General features: G+C 44.1%; 2 protein-coding genes across 7 annotated transcripts; both read left to right on the top strand.

Moving 5' to 3' along the window:
- The first annotated feature begins 126 nt into the window (after window positions 1-126).
- Window positions 127-3,527, top strand: LOC120034379 (THO complex subunit 4-like). 3 transcript variants are annotated; one of them, XM_038980911.1, is made up of 6 exons: window positions 127-498; window positions 1,936-2,082; window positions 2,208-2,355; window positions 2,747-2,813; window positions 2,905-3,073; window positions 3,222-3,527. In XM_038980911.1, exons 1-6 carry the CDS (start codon window positions 256-258, stop codon window positions 3,234-3,236), a joined length of 789 nt encoding a protein of 262 aa, XP_038836839.1. In that variant the 5' UTR covers window positions 127-255; the 3' UTR covers window positions 3,237-3,527. The 3 variants fall into 3 exon arrangements, with proteins under 3 accessions (XP_038836839.1, XP_038836838.1, XP_038836836.1); XM_038980910.1 differs by lacking the exon at window positions 127-498 and adding an exon at window positions 506-1,510; XM_038980908.1 differs by lacking the exon at window positions 127-498 and adding an exon at window positions 506-1,525.
- Window positions 3,528-4,576: 1,049 nt separating this feature from the next.
- Window positions 4,577-19,068, top strand: LOC120034248 (rho GDP-dissociation inhibitor 1-like). Of its 4 annotated transcripts, none has more exons than XM_038980744.1 (6): window positions 4,577-4,685; window positions 14,045-14,237; window positions 15,847-15,933; window positions 16,592-16,668; window positions 16,888-16,951; window positions 17,367-19,068. In XM_038980744.1, the coding sequence occupies exons 2-6, from the start codon at window positions 14,048-14,050 to the stop codon at window positions 17,564-17,566; spliced, it is 618 nt and encodes a 205-aa protein (XP_038836672.1). In that variant the 5' UTR covers window positions 4,577-4,685; window positions 14,045-14,047; the 3' UTR covers window positions 17,567-19,068. The 4 variants fall into 4 exon arrangements, with proteins under 4 accessions (XP_038836672.1, XP_038836671.1, XP_038836674.1 ...); XM_038980743.1 differs by having other exon boundaries at window positions 4,583-4,685; window positions 14,042-14,237; XM_038980746.1 differs by having other exon boundaries at window positions 4,584-4,685; window positions 14,042-14,237; window positions 15,850-15,933.
- The last annotated feature ends 228 nt before the right edge of the window (window positions 19,069-19,296 follow it).

Raw genomic sequence — 19,296 nt, 5'->3', positions numbered from 1 at the left:
CTTGATTTGACAGCATAACCTGAGTAAAACTGTTGAAGGGGCGGCGCACAACAAGCGGACACTGACAGCGTCATCCGTCCTCACGTAACGAGGGGCTCGTGGCTATAAAGACAGCTTGCGCTCCATTTTAGCGTTTTTTTCCTCACGCAGCTGAGTAGTACCGTCGGGTTATTACCAAGGTTTTTACTTAAGGCAGGGATCAGTCAGGCTAGTTTTTAGTTCGCTAACAGTTCTTAGCGTAATTGAAACTGCATAATGGCCGATAAGATGGATATGTCTCTAGACGACATCATCAAGCAGAACAGGCAGCAGAGAGGGGGCGCAGGAGGCCGTGGTGGTGGAAGAGGCCGTGGCCGGGGAGGCTCTGGCGGGGGCCGAGGTGGTGTTGGCCGTGGAGCAGCTGGTGGAGGCTTTGGGGGCCGAGGTGGAGGATCGGGCCCCGTGAGGAACCGACCGAACCTGAGCCGTGGCAGAGCAAGACCTACGCCATACAGCAGGGTATGAGAAATTTAGAGGAATGGGCTGCGAAAAAGGAAAAATGCCTGCGCGACGTCCTCTAATCTTCAGGCGTGCTAGCTGCTCCCAATGCAATCAATGGCTAGCTTGCTAGTCGAGAGGCACTTAGCTAACTAATCGAATTTCTCTCGAATTAACGAAGGAAAACCCTTTAAATTGCGGTTGATATGGAAATATAATACACATAACGTGTCCTTGTCCACCCAAATCCATGCCTGTTACCACTTTTTGAGAATAAGCTTATGGAGCAGGTTAGCTAGTTGCTAACTCTGGAATAGCTGCTAACCTACAAGGCCCAGACGGCGCCATTTTGAATTCAGCATCTTCAATCAATGAAATATTGATTTTATGGTCTGTCGCAGTATCTTTCGACCCAGAAAGTCACTTGTTGGACCACCGAACGGCACTGCATCGAAGAATATCGGTGCATTTGGATGATTTTTGTAGCAGAGGCAACTTTTGGAGTTTCATCCTGCACTCCTATCCTTTTGTTTGGGAGTGGCTGGCGGGTTAACACAATCCAATGTGAGCAGCACCATATCAACACAGAATGGTGTCCTTTATGGATGGAGCAGTGGACTTTTCCCCTCTTGTTACATATTTTTATCTCCACATTTCTAGTAATGTTACTAGTCCACTCAATCAAAATGGCGTGGTTTCAAAATGGACGCTCAGATGGTTGACATCCATGTTCAGGCCAGGTAGTTGGCGTACTTTATTTTGCTAGATGTCTCTTTCAGAAAATGGACACTTAACTCATCAAAGCCAACTCATGGCGTTTAAAGAACAATTTAAGCTAATAACCACACAGCTGGAGTCGACACTGATACAAAGTACTACAGCGCCATACGGATGGATTACTTTCTTCAGCATACTACTCTCGCTGGGGATGGCCGCCTGGAGAGCCTTTGGTGGAGGAGCAGATGGCAAGAGAACAGCGGGCAACATTGCTAGCCTAGTTAGCCAACAAGGGGGTGGGAGCGGAGTGCAGATGGTAGCGAGTAAATGTGTACTGTTATTAATTACTTGTTTACTGCTACATGTTGATCAAAATAGCCTCAACAGACGTTAATGCGCACATTTCTTCATTCTATTATAGGAAATGTTTCATTTTTTACAAGTAGGGCCCATCAGTTTTAGGAAAATGCTTTATGACCTGTTAATTTGGTCTAGTGTCTAGAATTGACATGTTGCCATGTGTCCGGTTTTTGAACTGGTTTACTTGCTTGTAGTAATTGGGTGGGCACTGGGCAGGGAATGCTGGGACTCTCCATGGGGTCCATGCCAACCACCTGGCCCTGTTGGCTGTGTATTCCCTGGTCTTCCCAGCACCTACCCAGCTGTGTGGACTGGACTCTGTGATTGGCAGAGACAGGGGAGCCAGAAGTCAGCAGGTTCGTTCTCTTTCATCTGTTGCAGCCCAAGCAGCTTCCTGATAAATGGCAACACGACATGTACGGCAATCATGGCTTCAATGCCAGTGTTGGGGGTGGCGCTGGTGTGGAAACCGGAGGGAAGCTTCTTGTCTCCAATCTCGACTTTGGCGTTTCAGACGCAGATATTCAGGTACATCTTATTTTCTTTTTGACTTGGTTGACTCTTTAGAAATTGCTTATTTGCCTTGGCTTAGCATTTCCAAAATGGCACATGAAATCACTTACAATCACAATACATGGTTTCTCTCACTGCAGGAGCTCTTTGCGGAGTTTGGTACACTGAAGAAGGCAGCTGTTCACTATGACCGGTCGGGCAGGAGCTTAGGCACTGCAGATGTACACTTTGAGAGGAAGGCAGATGCTCTAAAAGCTATGAAACAGTACAACGGTGTACCACTTGATGGTAGGTTTCTCAATTGGCTTTGACAGTTGCCACAAATATTATGTCATTTGTACCTTGCTGAAACATTTAATTGTTTTGTGCTGCTGAGGTGTCTTTCACCATGCTGACACTGTATATTCATCCAACTTTCAAGTTGCTGAAGGTTGAAACTTTCAAAATGGGTGCTCAGGTGGTTGCCATCCATGTACAGGCCAGGTAGTTAGCCTGTTTTGCTAGTTCTTTCAGAAAATTGAGGTTTAACTCATCAAAGCCAACTCATGGCTTTTAAAGAACAATTTAAACAAATAACCACACCGCTGGAGTCGACACTGATGCAAAGAACTACAGCGCCATACGGATGTCTTCAGCACACTACTCTTCCTGGTGATAACCTGAATACTTTCTCTTGCAGGGCGTCCCATGAACATACAACTCGTCACATCACAGATCGACACACAAAGACGACCACCCATGCAGGGGTAAGTGTTAAGATTGAACTGTTTTCCAAAACAACCCGAGCCAATGATAAGTATCATGAATGGAAAGTGCTAATGTTCAGATGTTCTACAGTATGAACCGAGGTGGTGGCATGAACAGGGGTCGTGGCGGTGGGTTTAGAGGGATGCAGAGAGGACGTGGAGCAGGTCGTGGAGGCAGGGGCCGAGGTGGCCGCGGGGGAAGCACTAAGCCACTTTCTGCTGAAGAGCTGGATGCCCAGCTAGATGCCTACAATGCCAGGGTGAGTCTCAGTTTGAAAATGAGAAAGGGGTTATGAAGTGTTGTAGGGAGTTTAAAAAAAACTAATTGTCCCACATGTATATAGCGTTGAAAATTAACTACTATGGTAGCATGCGTCTTATCTGATGTGTTTCCTCCACCCACCCCAGATGGAAACCAGCTAAGAGCCTAGGTGAATCCGCCAGGCTGCATTACACTCCAGGCTGAACATGAGGACAGTCGCAGTTGTTACAGCGTTGAAGATGCAGGACATTTTACACTTGGATCTCTTCTGATGTGATTTAAATTTGTATCAATCCTTTTAAATGCGGCGATGTGTTTTTTACCAATTTTTGTTTTTTGGAAAAAAATATTGGTTTTTGACTGTTTAAGGGGGTGGGTGGGGCTTTCCCTGTTGCTCTGATTCCTTTCCCCGTAGATCATTGTAATAAACCCTGCAGTACATATGAACCATACTCTGCTTTGTGTTTTGTTTTTATTGTTACGTGCACAAGTACAGCAAAATCCCTTGCATTGTTGGGAGGCCTGCAAGTAAGGGTTTCGGTCTACACCTGTTTACAAAGCATGTGACAATTAAAATGCAACTTGATTGCTCGTTCGCAACAATGCAGTGATCAATATTTGTAGTACTATAAAGTACAACAAAGATATGAACACAAAGGTAAGCTTTCTACAGGGTTAGTGCCAATACCATATTTACAATGTGTAGGTAACGGGATATTAGGGGTAGATGTGTAGAGTTAAGGTGATTATGCATCAGGGTATATGATAAACAGCAGCAGAAGTGCGTGTCGGGTCAGTGTGAGCAAGTAGTGTGCATGGAGCAAAAACAAGGGGCAATGAAGATCAGTGTAGCCATCTTGTTAGCTATTTGGCGTTCTTATGGCTTTAAGGGCCCTTTGCAGTGCCAAATGTCTTCCTGGTTCCAAACATTTTGTAACAGCCAGACACTGACAGTACTGAGGTTGCCATGCACATCTTAGCTGAAGTACACTGCACCCAATGGTGCACTAGGATATGGGAAAATGTCTTTAAAAAACGTCATATTTGGCGACGTAAACTATCCTGTCGTTTTGCTAGAATTCGACCAAATTTAACGCAACTGCGACCCATTTGATTTGCAAGATGCTGCATGTCGCCCAGATCCAAAGGATGTATAAGAGTGACTGCATTACCTAGGCTAAACCACTAGATGGCCGCATAGTCCATTGAGTGTAAACATTGCTTTGCTACTTTGTCAATTTTGCAGTCGGTCCATTACTGATGTTTAAAAACATGGTCTGTTTTTACTCCGTGTACTTCATAAGGCCATTCCTGTCCCGTCTGGGCTCTCAAATGACGTGATTGGCTGCGAATTTTCATACTGTTTTAAGGTAATTGCGCTAATTTACTATACGTGTATTCTAGTCTAGAAATACATTCGCGAGTTTATAATAACGAGCATTTACCTGACTAGTGCACTTTACACCAGGCTTGTTGCTGAGCGCCCGCCTACCTTCGGACAGCCTTTGTAGTGTGAGTCAATATTCCCGGAAGCGTGCTGTGCGTTTGATTTGAGCTGCTCCCTCGCCATTCAGTGACGCGTACTCCAGCGTAGCAGCAGCAGCATAACGGTAAGGTCCGAGAAAATATATTTTTTTTAACTTTTCAAACATTTTTCTATACATTTAAGCTAAAACGCTGATGGCTCATTTGTACGTCCATGTTTGGTAGTACAAAGTCGCCAGCTCTGGTTGCTCGTGCAACTTGATACATGCTAACTAGCAACTTCATGATGTCTATCTTAATTCGACTAGCGTAGATTACTCATCTTAATTGTGACGCAGACCAGGAACTGTTGTCACTAATGTTTGCTCTGTGGTTGCTGCCAGTTTAATTATACAGTGATAAGTAATATCTTTCCATGGAGGTAGGCTATCATTGTGAATATCCACTTAATTGATCTGTGATTAGATCCTGTTGACTAAGTAAGTCATTAAATTAATTTCAAAACAACACTATTCAAGAGAAAAGTTACTTGTTTGATCAGACCCAATGAATGGGTATGTATAGGCTAACTTTTCATCTCATGAAAGTTGCTCACGTTCTGTGAGCAGTTGACACTTCCTGGAATGCAAGTTCATTTCCCGCGGTGATTCATCATCGAACATGTTTTTCTTGAACTTGATTGAAGGGAATGAGCGAATCCTGTAAATTGCTACAAATATTATTTATATACCCTCTCTGAAAGTGAGTTTGATACAGATGTGTATTTAAAATAGGCCTAGTGAAGTTCGGATTTGACTCACCAACTGACTGGCACACTTCAAATAATGCAACTTTTAAACCCAGCCAGCCTATCTGTTAGGACGTGTTTTTATGGCATACAAACGTGTGCATCTTTTCTGAGAATCATTAGGCCCAGTAACCCGATAGACTGGCGCTGACATGCTTGCAAAACTACGAGGGCTGCTTTTCCCGAACGTGAAGCCTCCCTTTCCTTCCTGTTTCTGACGAATGGCGCGGTAGAGTTTTAGTTCCTTCTGTTGGAGAGTAGGCCAGGGCGAGTCTTAGGTCTTCACCAAACTTAACCCTTTCCTCCTAGTATTATCAATTTACAGGTAGTTCACTCACTGTAAGTTAAACGATTTATATTATCTGTAAGGTAAAGCAAACATACTAAAATTTCAACAGCCAGGCTGCTCCAATTGTTGCGCTTATCGACTTACATAAGAACACTATAGCATCTGCTGGATGTTCAGCAGCTCAAAAGTCCCCTAGCCTTGTTATTGTTAACTCAACAAGCTTACAATGTTCTATGCAACAGGAATAAAAACATTAACTCTACATATTAATATTTATCTTTCCAGAAGTCCAGGGACATGTAATGTTGACTTAATTCATATACACTTCAAGCCAAATAGCTTCTTCATATTTTCAGCCTTAGGGCTTCACTAGTCTGTGTTATTCAGTTCATGTGACATTTTGTATTACCCTGTCAGTTTGTGGCAATGGAGAGAGGGTGGGTATAGATCCATAGGTATACTTTGGCCATCTGTCCTCTTTACCACTCCAATCAATGGTAGCTCACCACTGCAACTATCATTGCTTTCTCATCTGGAATTCTGTTTTTCTACAGACCTTTTTTTGTGTTGAGTAGGACTAGAGATTTGAAGTCTCTGATGTGATGTTTTTCAGTACACCCCTTTCAACAATAATTGGTTTCCTGTTTTCTATGCTGTTATTTAATAGGACTTTTTAGAGAATTTTCCAGTCTTTGGATTGATATGTAAGTGTTAACTTCTCATTCGACAACCACATGCCTTGGACATTACCCACAGCCATGTAGCCTATCCTGTAATGGAGGGTAGAAATCAGCTAGGAGAGAGATGGAAGCTTGTCCACTTTTAATTAAGAAGAAAAATAGCTGTGCATCTTGATCAAAAATCAGGTTAAGATTGGTTCCTGGAATCATGTGGAGTAATCACTACGCTTCTCTCTCCTTGTCTCTACTTCCCTGTCACTCTGCATTAAGGGAGGGGATCTGGCTGGGGAAATTGTAGCAAACCAAAGGAGATTAAATTCAGGGCTGAGCACAGCACCATCTGATGGCCTACAATATGTAGCACACAGTGTACATAAAGACAACTCGCCACTATGGAGGCATTTAATGACGCCTCCCACACATTCCACCCCCTCCTATAGCCTGTCATGACAAGAACCAGGCCTGATGGTGACCCCTTTTCTCTCAGAGCCAGTTGGCTATCTGTCCTCTTTCTGACTTTAAGTGGCATGTCAGTCCCTTCTGTTTTTGCTGTAACTCGTAAGGGACTAGAAACGAGGACACTGGCCAGCATCTCCACACATACATCAGTGTTAAAGATTAGCTCTTCTCTTCTGCTGTTCCTCCTCATTGTACTGTGGCTTAGACTGAACAACAGACCACACAACCCCTAAATGTCCCCCAGGGGATATCAGCCTTCACATACACCTCATTCAAAAGGAAATGGCTTCCCTTCATGCTGGATATGTCCTTATTTAGTCATTGCTATCATCCACCAGAGGGCAAACGTTACTGTGCATACTTTTTTGTTTCTTGTTGCAGATGTTGAGCTGTTCCTCAGACCACATGACTAGTCTCATCAAGTTTACCACCCATCATCAGGTCATTGCTCTGTCAATGACACCACATTAAAAAGCCCAACTGAATGGAGCCACCATACAACATTAGGTGTATTACTGTCCATAGTGTATGCTGTTGCCTTGTTGTTACCAAGGGAGGCAGACATAATCTGGGCATGTGTTGTTACTCGCTAAGCCCCCCCACCGTGCAGGGAGAGAGCCCTGACCTTTCAGCTGGCACCTTGGCACTCCCGTTCACGCTCAGCTTCCTGCTGGGTCTATACAGAGTGATTTCTCAGACTGGATTTGTTCTAGTTTTCCCCCTTGAGGTAGAATATATTTTTCTCTTTCGTCTGACACTTCCTCAATTTTGACTCCTCTCTGCTCTGTTTATTCATGTCTCACTCTGTGGAAATGAGTGCCTCCTGCATTGCATCAGCTCTGCCAGGCACAATCCTCCTTCCTGAAGGCACTGTTCTGCATTTAGTGCTGCATCCTCTGCTTTGTGCAGCAGCCCAGCATGTGTCTGTTGACATTACATCAAGCCAACGTTGCTTACCTGAATACCTGCTAACAAATCAAGACTGCAATGGGGTTTACGTCAGGTGGAGAAAGGCTTACAGGGGAAGTCAATGGGATCATTTAGAAGCCTTTTGCATTACTATGTGTGTTTTAAGTGCAGTCCAACATGTGGTTAAACACAGTTCTCTTCTCTAACTGGCGGATGTGAGTCATGTTGTCGGCAGAACATGAAGGAAACATACAATCATAGTTGACAAAAGTGCTGCAGAGCACAAGGAAGTCAAGCACTCTGGTGAATGGCACATAAGTCTAGAAGGGCTTCACAAAGCTACATCACAAGGACACATGAAACAGGGTGTCCTGTGGGGAGGAAAGGGAGAAATGCTGAAGTTCACTCTCAGAGCTAGGTCTATGACAGGGAGGGAGACAGGACAGAGAGGATCAAACTAGCCATAGATGTTTTGTGTGTGACAGGAGTCTGAGTAATAAGAGTATCCAGGCTGCTTGCCAAATCTAAGGTTGGTACAGCACAACGTTCCTGGAGGCGGTTGACAGTGATTAGGTAGGTTTATCAGAGGCCTGCCTGGAGCTGGAGTTCAGCCCAATGAATGATTACGTAATCCCTGATTTCTCAATCTCTTCTTCTCTTGTCCTGACTGCCATTTCTCCTCCCCCTCTGTGGTTTAAAGCTAATTGTACTTTTTGGACAATGCCAGCTGTTCTCTATTGCAGAATACACTTGGGCGATCATTTTTTCCCCCCCTGCCTTAGAACTGGGACATGGCTGAGACACTAGATTGCAGTAAATGCTTCTATTTTAGCATTTGTAATGTATCGTGTCATCTATTAAAATTCCATTCAAATTGCTGTCAGCCTTGTGTTTTCCTTTTCCTGTACTCTTCCCTGTGAAATGTCAAAGGTGAAGTCCTATGAGAGTACACAGTGAATGGGTTAGTTGGAAGAAGAAAAAAATAGACAGCTATGTGACCTTAACTACAGAAGAATGATTTATGAGCTGGAAATTTCTTGAGGAACCCTTTCTTGTTTGCCTTTTTTGGGGGGATTAAGATCTTGTTTCTGACAAAGAAATCTTCTGATTTTAAGATTAAACTGAACTAACTTTGAAGGAAAAGAGGAACTTAAGGTTTTGTCTGAGTTTCTGTCACTTCCAACTCTGACCTGTGCTGAACTTCTTTATGTTTGTGCCCTGCTTACAGAAAGCCTCCTCCATCAACCACAATGTCTTTAGCCATTTTCATCAACTCAGGAGGCGTGTCTCGCCCTTGTTCAATTTGGTAATGAAGACCCTTGAATCTCTAGAGGACACCAAAGAGGTTTGTCAGTGGAATCCTCTTGATGTTTCACCACTGAACCCCCGAACACTTCCCCTTTGCTATTCCCCAATGCCTTTATTAGCAGTAATCTCTTTCCCAATAATCTTACTGCTCTAATTGTTGCTAAGGAACAGCCCTAACCTGGGTGTCAGCTACTCTAGAAACCAGAGTGCTTGGATGACTATTCCTGAACCTGATCAAATGGGGATAATCCTCCAATTAAAGCTATTGGTATTTATTTAGCTGCCAATGGTAAGAACCAGTGTGAGGGGTTCAATGTTGACACATAAGCCGATCACTACCTGTATTTGTACCTCAGTTATACCAAAACATGTCACTTAGCAGTGATGAGTGAACAAGGCCTATTTATTTCCTTAGTCAGTATTTGTGCCATGTCAGCTGGTGGAAAAATGTGTATTGGGACTTATGTTATTGTTGAAACTAGGCCTAATCTATTTCATTGAGCTCAATGGACCTATAATTGACCCAATCATCAATTTCATACTTAGTGAAGATCGCATATGAATCATTATCTTGACGTGGTAGGTCAAGCTAGAAACTGAATGTGCTCCAATAACTTATTCTATGCAAGCCAAACTGTGTTGAGAATGAGATGGCTGCCAACTATTGAACAGTGTTTATAGTCTACTTGTTTGCCTATGGGCATTAGTCAGTCATGCCAAGCAATGGCCACACTGATAAACGTGTGAGACTGAAGTGGGTCACTGCTCGGATGGTGCCTCACATCCGTTGTAACTTTCTACTAAAATATGTATTTCTTTAAGGTTGTCATGATAATTGTTGCATTGTACAATTAAAAAAAAAAAACTCTAGCCACCCTGACTCCCATCCTAGTACTCTCAACATTATGCTTTTTGTTTTTCACCCTCTTGTTTGTCACTATTTCCTGATGTCCCCCACCTCACCCCCTCTTTTTATTGATCCACTTATTCTGATGCACACATCCCCTCCAGCTGTAGCCGCTTGACCCAACAGCAGGCCAGTCATGAGAGGCTGTGTTGTGGTGTGCGTTAGCAGCAGAGAAATATAGCACTCCTAAAGTATGTCCCTCTCATTTATCACCACACCAATCCTGGGGGACAGCTCGGTATGTAGCGGCAGTCCACCAAGGCTCAGGTCTGGATCTAGGCTAGCACATGTGGAGGAGCGACTGCCTAATGAATAGAGATGAGGTGAGAAAGATGGCACAATATCCCTGAATCTGGTCCCTGAATCTCCTCCCACTCCTAGCAACAAGTCCTTCTCACTATTTCTCCAACTTCACACACATTTGCACAGCTGAGCTACCAAAACACACTACTGCTAACAGAACAGGAATTTCTGCTTTAATGAGAATGTGGAGAGGCCCTGTTTGGGGGAAAATGGTGCAATGTGCTCCCTTTTCCGCGCAGGTCCATCTGTGTATGTCAGGCGCTATGCAAAACAGAGAGGGACAGAGCGAGGAGGGGGGTGGAACTGGTTAGTGTGGTGAAAGGTTTGAGAGCCAGGCAGGAGCCCTTGTTTGCAGTGGTGTGATTTTAATGTACTATTGCTGGGATTGTGTGTTGAGCTGTGATTTTATGGTGTGTTATGTCACCAAGGTAATACCGGCGTCTGTTCATCTGGAGCCTTGCTCATGGCACAACATCAATGTTGAACTTGTTTTTTTTCTCTTTGCAGTTGCGTGTTTGTGTGTAGCCCAATAATAACATCTTTCACACATGGCTCTTCCCCCAAGGCATTCTACGTGGCTTTTTAGAGCACAAGCCTGTTTTGTTATGGAATTTTTTTCTACTATTGTTATGGGCCTACGGTTTCTCTCGTTATATTGGAAGGTGTGAGCTACTACGGTCCTTGAACAAGTGTGTTTCAAACTCGACTGTTGCATGTGCATGACAGTGTGTAATATATAGCATAGCCTAGGCTTCCTGTCTCATTGTTGGTTAGGTGGTTTCCTGTGGACTGACTGGCATCCACAAACATACTGGCATTGTTCTGTGTTGTGTCAGTGGAGGTCTGCCAGTGCCCTTTGTCAAAGTAGTATTCTTGCTCTTGCCATCTTCTGTTTTACAATTTGTCAGAGATACTCAATGTTGCTCAGTTAATTTATTGTATTACACTAATACACTTGTGTATTACGGTGTAATTACACAGTGCTACAGCACAGGCCAAGTTGATTCGCTTTTTCCCGAGTTGATTTGCTTTGTTGCAATGTAATTGGGGCCAGCTGGTGTCAGTTCCCCAGTAACACATTGAATCAATGGATTTACAGTCTCTCAGTTGAAATTCCACTTAACAAAGTACAGTAAGCTGATAAAAGCACTAGAAGTAGCCTTGACCTGCCCTGTCGGTGCAGAGTTTAAGATTTTTACCCAGAGAAAGAATAGGCCTGTCATTTATTGCTGTGGGGGGGAAAACTATTGGTCTGTGGTAAAGTGAACCTTTTAAAGTATTAGATGCAGTACTGCAGTAAATCACTAATGCATCAGTAGAAAATGCAGCATGGCATTGGTGCCGTCACGCTGAACTGCTACCACTAAAGACTACGCTGCTGTCTGTGGTGTGTACACGGATACAGAGAGGCGCTCTGTGCCAATCACTCACAATACCACGAAGAACAAGGAGGCCAGTCTTCATGAAGGAAGACAGAAAGCACAGAGCAGCAGTGTTATGAAATCACCTCGGTGTAGCAGAGGTATAACACCAGCTAGACGAAGGCCTCTATTTTACTACAGTACTTAACCGGTAACAGGTAGTCTAGTGCAGTGCTTCCCAAACTGTGGGGCAAGGGGTGTCAGCCCCGCCCCCCCCCCCCCCCCCCCCCAAATAAAATAAACTCTGTCCTGCTTTTTTGAAAGCTGTAATAGTAGAATGCACAAGGTGCGATTTCGAAATTGAGTAGTGTATCATCAGTTTTCCTCAGTCATTGTAGACCTTAGAGAGCTATTTATAACTTGTCAGAAATGTCCAAAGATCAACTAGGCCATGTCGGCTAAAGATTTTTTAGCTCGGTTTTTTGGCACATAGGTTTTGTTGTAATGTTTGAGTCACCCAAATGACACATGAATAAACATTAGACATGGCAAAATGTATAGAATTGCAAGAACATTAGCTTTAAAACTGCAACAACATTTCTGTACCCCGTGACAAAATGTGTAGAATTGCAAAAAATTAGTTTAAACCAGCAAAAATGTTATCTTCGCCAACTAGAGGGGTGTGAACAGTGTGTCGTGAATAGTGCTTGTACCCATAGAAATAAGGGTGGCGCGGGATGTTCCCCAATGTTGGAAGGGCCCTGAGTAAAAAGTGAACCCCTGGCCTAGTGGTTGAGAGCTTTGGGCTAGTAACCGAAAGGTCGCTGGCAAGGTGGACAAATCTGCCGTTCTGCCCTTGAGCAAGGCAGTTAACCCCCAACAACAACTGCTCCTGTACGCCGATGACGGGGATGTCGATCAAGGCAGCCCCCCCGCACCTCTCTGATTAAGAGGGGTTGGGTTAAATGCGGAAGACGCATTTCAGTTGAATGCATTCTGTTTTGCAAGTGACTAGGTTTTCCCTTCCCTATCTGGGGGGAAAGGTTGATTTCAACACTCACAGCTCTCTCCTCACGACACCCACCTCTCTGGCAAGAGGACCCTTCCCCTAATATCGTTGTCCTGATTCCTGCTTAGCATCACTCTCCCCAGACCCTAATTGATGTTGACTGGTAATGCAGTGCAGCTGGGTGCTGCTCCCACATTAGCATGTTGTTATCTGCTTGATCCACAGAAGCTTGACTGTAGCTCACTACAGTGTGGTAGAGGAGGGAGAGAGAGGGTTTGAGTTGAGATAAAGTTCTGCTTTTTGACCAACCAGCCCTCTGTGGTTCCCCCCGCGTGTACAGCGCTGGCCCCTCTGGTCTGACCTCCATACTGGGACTGTGTCCAATGTAGTCCAAGCCAGGACGTGTGAATCAGGCCCAGAGATCTTTATCGCAATAGAAGGCTCTGGTTAGGCTCAGTCACACGCCCTGGCTCTGTGTGTGTGACTGGGTATTGTTTCAGAGCAGTAAGGAGGCTGCTGAGGTCAAAGTGCAATGAGAGAAGGATGTAAATCCATAATCATCTACTAGGACACCCTATTAACCTGGTGCCTGCCCCACACTGCATGCAAATCAGATTTATTTAAAGGATCCTAATGAGCATCTGGGAAGTGGCGTGTTGACTGCTACCACAGAGCTTCTAAACCCAGAGGCCCAATATCGCAAGACTTCTGGGAACCCATGCGAAGCAGACTGGAGGCCAGACCAGGGTTTGAGAAGTCAATGAGAGAAGTGTACAATTATTCCTTAGTTGTTCATTTTCGAGAAACATGTTGTTACTCAACAAAGTGACACGTTTTCATTTGTCAAAAACAACTTTATATGGAAGGAGTGCCTTTGATTTGATGGCCTGCACATGCGCAGTTCGGCGCGAGACGACCGCTAGACCCGATGACGTATTTCTGCGCATGAGCTTAGCTAGCCAACGTTGCCATGACATCGCCTCAAGCGTGATCTGGGATTTTTATTGGTTCATACTAAACCATCTTTGCTGCTACCATCATTCAAACTCTGGCCCTGCTTGAATAGTTTGGAAATACAACAACCTTACCTCCTCCCTCCCTTATAAAAGTAACCAATCTCACATGATTCATTAGTTGGTAGCATGTGAGGTCTCAACTACACATCTTTTACCAATGCAGTCATTTCAGACCAGTGGTTTACCTGAAGATGAGGTACTGTAGGGAGGACAAATTGTTCACCCTGACAAACTATTCAGGGAGTACGCTCAAGTGTGCTGTTTTTAGTCTTGTCCACCTGCGATGTAACTAAATAAAGGATTTTACATTTTTCAGTAAGACAGTGCCTTGGAGGGTTTTTAAGTGTTTTGTGCTCACTACGCAACAACAGTGTTTTGCCTTGCAGTTTGTTGATCTATTTTCAACGTATTGGACCAAACCTCCTGACCTGTGTATATCTCTCTCGCTCTCAGTAGACTATGGCAGAGCAGGATCCCACCCCGGAACAGCTGGCGGCCATCGCAGCGGCCAACGAGGAAGCGGAGGGCGGGGTCAACTACAAGCCCCCCGCTCAGAAGAGTCTGCAGGAGATCCAGGAGCTGGACAAGGACGACGAGAGCCTGCGCAAGTACAAGGAGGCCCTGCTGGGGAACGCCGCCGCGGTTGCAGGTTTGTGTTGCTGCGCCAACTACACATGTTGTAGAGATACACACACACACACACACACACACACTCTGCAGACGCACTCATGCAATTTGGACACACCAGCCCTGCAGACTGTTTCTCCCTCTCGACCTGATTAACAAACAAACCCACATCCACAATGCACATCTCATGCAACCATCTCTTTGTTTATTTTCTTATAATTTCCTCCTACTTTCAAGTCCTTCAGCAGGCTTTCTTTTCAGGGATGTAATTGAATGAGTTTGAAAATACCATAAGAGAGGGTGGGAGAGGGCAACAGGCTGGCAGTCTTGGTGCTCAGTGGGTACAGCAGTGACAGTTACCCCCCTCCCCTCAGACAGGTCAGTAGCTGACACCTGCAACAGTCTGTGAACTAGATACAGGCTGGCAAGATACAGGCTGCTGACTGGAAAGGAGGCCAAGCCGCCTGGGCTTTAGTTAGAGCTGCGGTATCAAAGACTGCGATGAACCACTGATCGCTGGTAGAAATATTTTCACATTGTTTTATGTCTGATACTCACTTCCATCTGTTGCAAATGTCATTATTCACAGTTGAACTGTTCTTCATGAACTGTTGTAGTTCTCTGCTTCAGCCTATTGACTTAACCCCCTTGAGTTGATTGACGCATCATTCTAAATTGCATAACAAAAAAAATCCCCATCAAAATCATTAAATTTAAGCTAGAGAAGTTTTTTTGCATTTGGATGCATCTCAATCCACCACATCCTCCGATGTCATACTTCCGCATCTGAAAGTTGGCACAGCTAGAACAGTGTTTGTCAGACCATGAGACATCCGGAAAATTGGTCGTCTCACGTTAAATGTCTGTAGCGTCGGAACGGTTTGACCTAGAAACTACTATGACCACTGTATTTATTTTTTTAACTAGGCAAGTCAGTTAAGAACAAATTCTTATTTACAATGACAGCCTACCCCAGCCAAACCCTAACCCAGACGACGCTGGGCCAATTGTGCCAATTGTGCACCGCCCTATGGGACTCCCAATCACAGCCGGTTGTGATACAGCCTGGAATCGAACCAACGTCCGTAGTGACACCTCTAGCACTGAGATGCAGTGCCTTAGAACGCTGCGCCACTCGGGAGACATTGAAAGGGGAGATTCTCCATTTTGTGTCACAAGTGTCACCGGTTTTAAAGACAAATGGAAGTATGAAGGTAGTTTTGTGCCTACCCAAAAAAGTGGTTAAATATGTTTTTTATATATATATATATATATTTCCAGAGTTTATTTTTATATCTTCTAGGACTGACACTTTAACCTTATTTCTTATGATTTTGTTTTTGACTGACCTTTTTTCCATTCATGAATGTGTTATTCAATGCGTTTCTATGGGCTTTAGTAGTAAAGGCCAAAATCAATATTTTATTTCAAAAAATATATACCCAAAGGGGTCCTAAAATTTTAAATCAAATAGCTAAATGATCCATAGTATGAGCATCTTATTAACCCCCCAATGTCTTAGACTCTAAAGAGTTAAACATGCACTGCTTATAATAGTCAATGTTTTTTGTGTTTACCATGAACTATTTTTACATTTTGTACTTTGCTTAGTTTTTTTCCCTTTCTCCCAGTAGACCCCAATGCTCCCAATGTCCAGGTGACACGCTTGACCCTGATGTGTGAGACGGCGCCGCTGCCCCTGACCCTTGACCTACAGGGTGAGTAGAGCAGCACAGTGGTTGTACTAATATTTGGAGGGTGTGTTTCTGAATACGCTGAGGTGCACTTTTTGAGAAAAGGCTCCATATTGAAAGACTTGTAATGTGTTTTAGTGTGAAAAGAAGCCTTTGTAGTGAGCACATGTAATATTTTCCATGTGAGGGTGGACAAAAGACATTGCCTCATAGCAGCCGCAACACCTGGCCACCTATGGTTTACAAACATACGTTTTCCAGTAGACATATCAGGCAAATTCCATGGGCCATTCCTAATGGATTGGTTTTATTATTTGAGTTAATGAGGCATTTCTTCTGCTGGTTTGAGACTCTTCTGCCCTCATATGGCCTGTAGAGCCACCTACAGGGAAGAAACCAGGGCCATAGAGCTGAACTCACATACAGGGAAGCGCCATCTAGTGGAAACTATAATAGCAGGCTACAACCCTGTTGGAACACTTAGAAAATCCTGCCTTTGTGCTCACATTTTTAAAGATGCTGAATCACTGATCTGACACCTTTCACCCATCCAGTCTAACACGATTACTTCCAGGGGAGAACTTTGTGCATTGCATATATTGGAACAAAATTATAGACTGCTCCTGCATTCACTCTGCCTGAGGGTCTCTGACGTTCTCTTTCTGTGGTCTGGCCGCCTCAGGAGACCTGGAGTCCTTTAAGAAACAGTCCTTTGTCCTGAAGGAAGGCGTGGAGTACAAGATAAAGATCAGCTTCAAGGTGAATGAGTCTGGCCTTTTTCAACAACGTGTCTGTTTATCCAATCCAACTAGCATGACCAGTGTCAGCTTGGCCACTATCAAGCTGTTCTGGACATTGAAATTCAATTGTAAGCTGAATACACACCATGTCCTATCATGAAAGGGCTGCTGTCTTATCCGAAGGGTGGATGTGGAAAGAGGATGTGACCTCATCACTGACTGTTGTCTCTGTCTGCAGGTCAACAAGGAGATTGTGTCGGGACTGAAGTATGCCCAGCAGACCTACAGGAAAGGAGTCAAGGGTACGTTCTGCTGTTTCGTTTCCTTGCTCTGTCTACTGTGAGGATTTGAGAAGGCCGGATAAGGTTAAGCAATATAGTGTACCTTCCATCTACAGGACAACATGGGGATATGACCATATTGTTTATACTTATCCAATTATCTCAGATATCCACAACAAGCACATTGGAGACAGGGGTTAGGGATGTATCTGGGATTGGATGTTGGTAGTGGCTTGGTCAACTCAGGTGACTGTATTCGCCTGTGCACAGAAATTAGGTCAAGTTAGTAGATGAGGTATTTACATTGGCATTCCTAGACGGTCATTAAATGACTTGTTAATAGTTCCGGAGTGGTGCAGAGAGGTGGCCTGTTTTTGTCAAGAGGCAACTTTGGAAAATAAATCTAAGCCCCTCTCTTTTCTCTCTCTCTGTGTAGTTGACAAGTCAGACTACATGGTGGGGAGCTACGGGCCGCGGCCGGCAGAGTATGAGTTCCTGACCCCTCTGGAGGAGGCCCCTAAAGGCATGCTGGCACGCGGCACCTACAACATCAAGTCCAAGTTCACTGATGACGATAAGCACGACCACCTCTCCTGGGAGTGGAACCTTAATATCAAGAAAGAGTGGAAAGACTGAGTCCCCGTCAACTTAATTCTTCCCATTCCCCTCTTCTTATTCCCCCTCCATTATTTTGAATTCATAATTATGTGATAAGTAATTAAGGCAAATTGCTCTCTCGTCCATTCCAATCACATTGTCATGCCACTCACCCCCCACACACTCCTTGTGATGCTGAGTATTGAATATGTGGAGAAAGCAAATCATGTGCACAATCATGAATTTGTTTTGGTTAGTTTGTATATAAATGTTTTTTTTTTAAATGAAAGATTGATTTGTTAATGCTCTTGATATGGATGTCATAATCAACTGTGTGAATTCCCTTCACCCCTCTTTTCACCCCCCTTCCTGCTGATTGTTTTATACAACCAGGATCTGCCTTTTAAAGGTGTTGCTGTGTGTTAAAGGCTGTGGTAGGTCCACACTCTGTACTCTTTGTTGGGGATGTTGCCCTCTGTCAGATTATATGTACCAGAGTCCACACAATCAGTTTATTCTGGAACTAGTGTGAATTCCTAACCGTTAAGAGGTGGCATGAACAGCACTTACCGGCAGTCCACCAGAGGCACTGTGACCACCTGCTGAAGGTGCAAGTGTGCCTCTTCCTGATCAGGGTTTTCACCTCCCTACCTAGTTCATTCAGCAGCCAAGTGGCCTTAGAGGATTCCTGTAGAACTAACGATGAAGGAAATGATCACAAAGAGCCATTTGCCTTTAGAACAGAACTGTCCGATTGTTACGAGAGCCTCCTACAGGGTTTGAGTAAAAGAGTTTTAGGCGCGAACAGATGATCAGACAGACCATTGAGATGCTTGTACCTTCTTTCCAGATTAACCAGTAGAAGTAGACCATGAAAGTGAACAGCAGCCATCTCTGCTCCCTCCTCACCACATCAGGTGGTCTCAATGTGGACCACCTTTAGTGCTGTTTGCTGATATAAAGAACCTGGTTTTGTTGACAACTAAGAAATGAGCTCCTTGTCAGATGCGCTCTAAGCAGACTAAGGCTTTCTTCCAGTCACTAACTCCATTACTGTGGGGCCTTGCTGGTGGCCCTTGTGAGCAGAGGAATGTTAATCCACTCACCTCGAGTATGAATCAACTCCAGGATTACCAAAACTGTCTGTGCCTCTAGCCTTTACAACCACCAGCTGCTCTCTGCTAAGGTCTGACTTCCAGAATGGGAGCTCAACATCAAATAGTTTTGAACTTTGGACCTGATGTTTTAGGTCAGGTCTAACTTGTGCACAGACCCAGAGTTTAGTAGAATGAGATCAGCCAAGACCTCTTACTACTACATAACCATGTTATATTTTTCTACACTCCATTTTTCAACATCATAACTTGTGATGTAGGGCTCAGGCTTTGTTTGGTTTCAATGGTTCATTGTTTCAGTATGGTTTTGATTCTGTGTAACTACTCCTCTGTGCCACCTGGAGAACAGTATTCTACTGTCACATTAAAGTCTTCAGTTTGGAGGTCACGCTGTCTTTTTAATCAATAAAGTCATGTTACTTTTTACACTGTTCTGTTATTGTTCCAGCTCTAAAGTACAACGTTCTGTAAACCATCTTTACCCGTCTATCATGCAATCTCCATCTAACACACCAGCATAGACCATATCACATGAAGTTTGTACACAATGAAAATATTCAAATTAAAAACCAAGTACTGATAAGAGGGCAGCTAAAGCCCCTTGTGTACTTGAAATAAGCAGTCCAGAAAACAAGGAGTCATGGAGATCTTTCC

Source organism: Salvelinus namaycush, chromosome 41 (genome assembly GCF_016432855.1).
Source record: "Salvelinus namaycush isolate Seneca chromosome 41, SaNama_1.0, whole genome shotgun sequence".
Classification (NCBI taxonomy): Eukaryota; Metazoa; Chordata; class Actinopteri; order Salmoniformes; family Salmonidae; genus Salvelinus; species Salvelinus namaycush.
Note: the sequence above shows the minus strand (reverse complement) of the source record. Positions and strands in the feature narration are given on the sequence as shown.

Coding starts and splice junctions, on each gene's coding strand:
- LOC120034379 (XM_038980908.1), top strand. CDS start 1,244: ATGTCTCTTTCAGAAAATGGACACTTAACTCATCAAAGCCAACTCATG. Junction 2,356..2,746: donor CAACGGTGTACCACTTGATG/GTAGGTTTCTCA, acceptor TTTCTCTTGCAG/GGCGTCCCATGAACATACAA. Junction 2,814..2,904: donor AGACGACCACCCATGCAGGG/GTAAGTGTTAAG, acceptor GATGTTCTACAG/TATGAACCGAGGTGGTGGCA.
- LOC120034248 (XM_038980744.1), top strand. CDS start 14,048: ATGGCAGAGCAGGATCCCACCCCGGAACAGCTGGCGGCCATCGCAGCG. Junction 14,238..15,846: donor GAACGCCGCCGCGGTTGCAG/GTTTGTGTTGCT, acceptor CCTTTCTCCCAG/TAGACCCCAATGCTCCCAAT. Junction 15,934..16,591: donor CCTGACCCTTGACCTACAGG/GTGAGTAGAGCA, acceptor TGGCCGCCTCAG/GAGACCTGGAGTCCTTTAAG.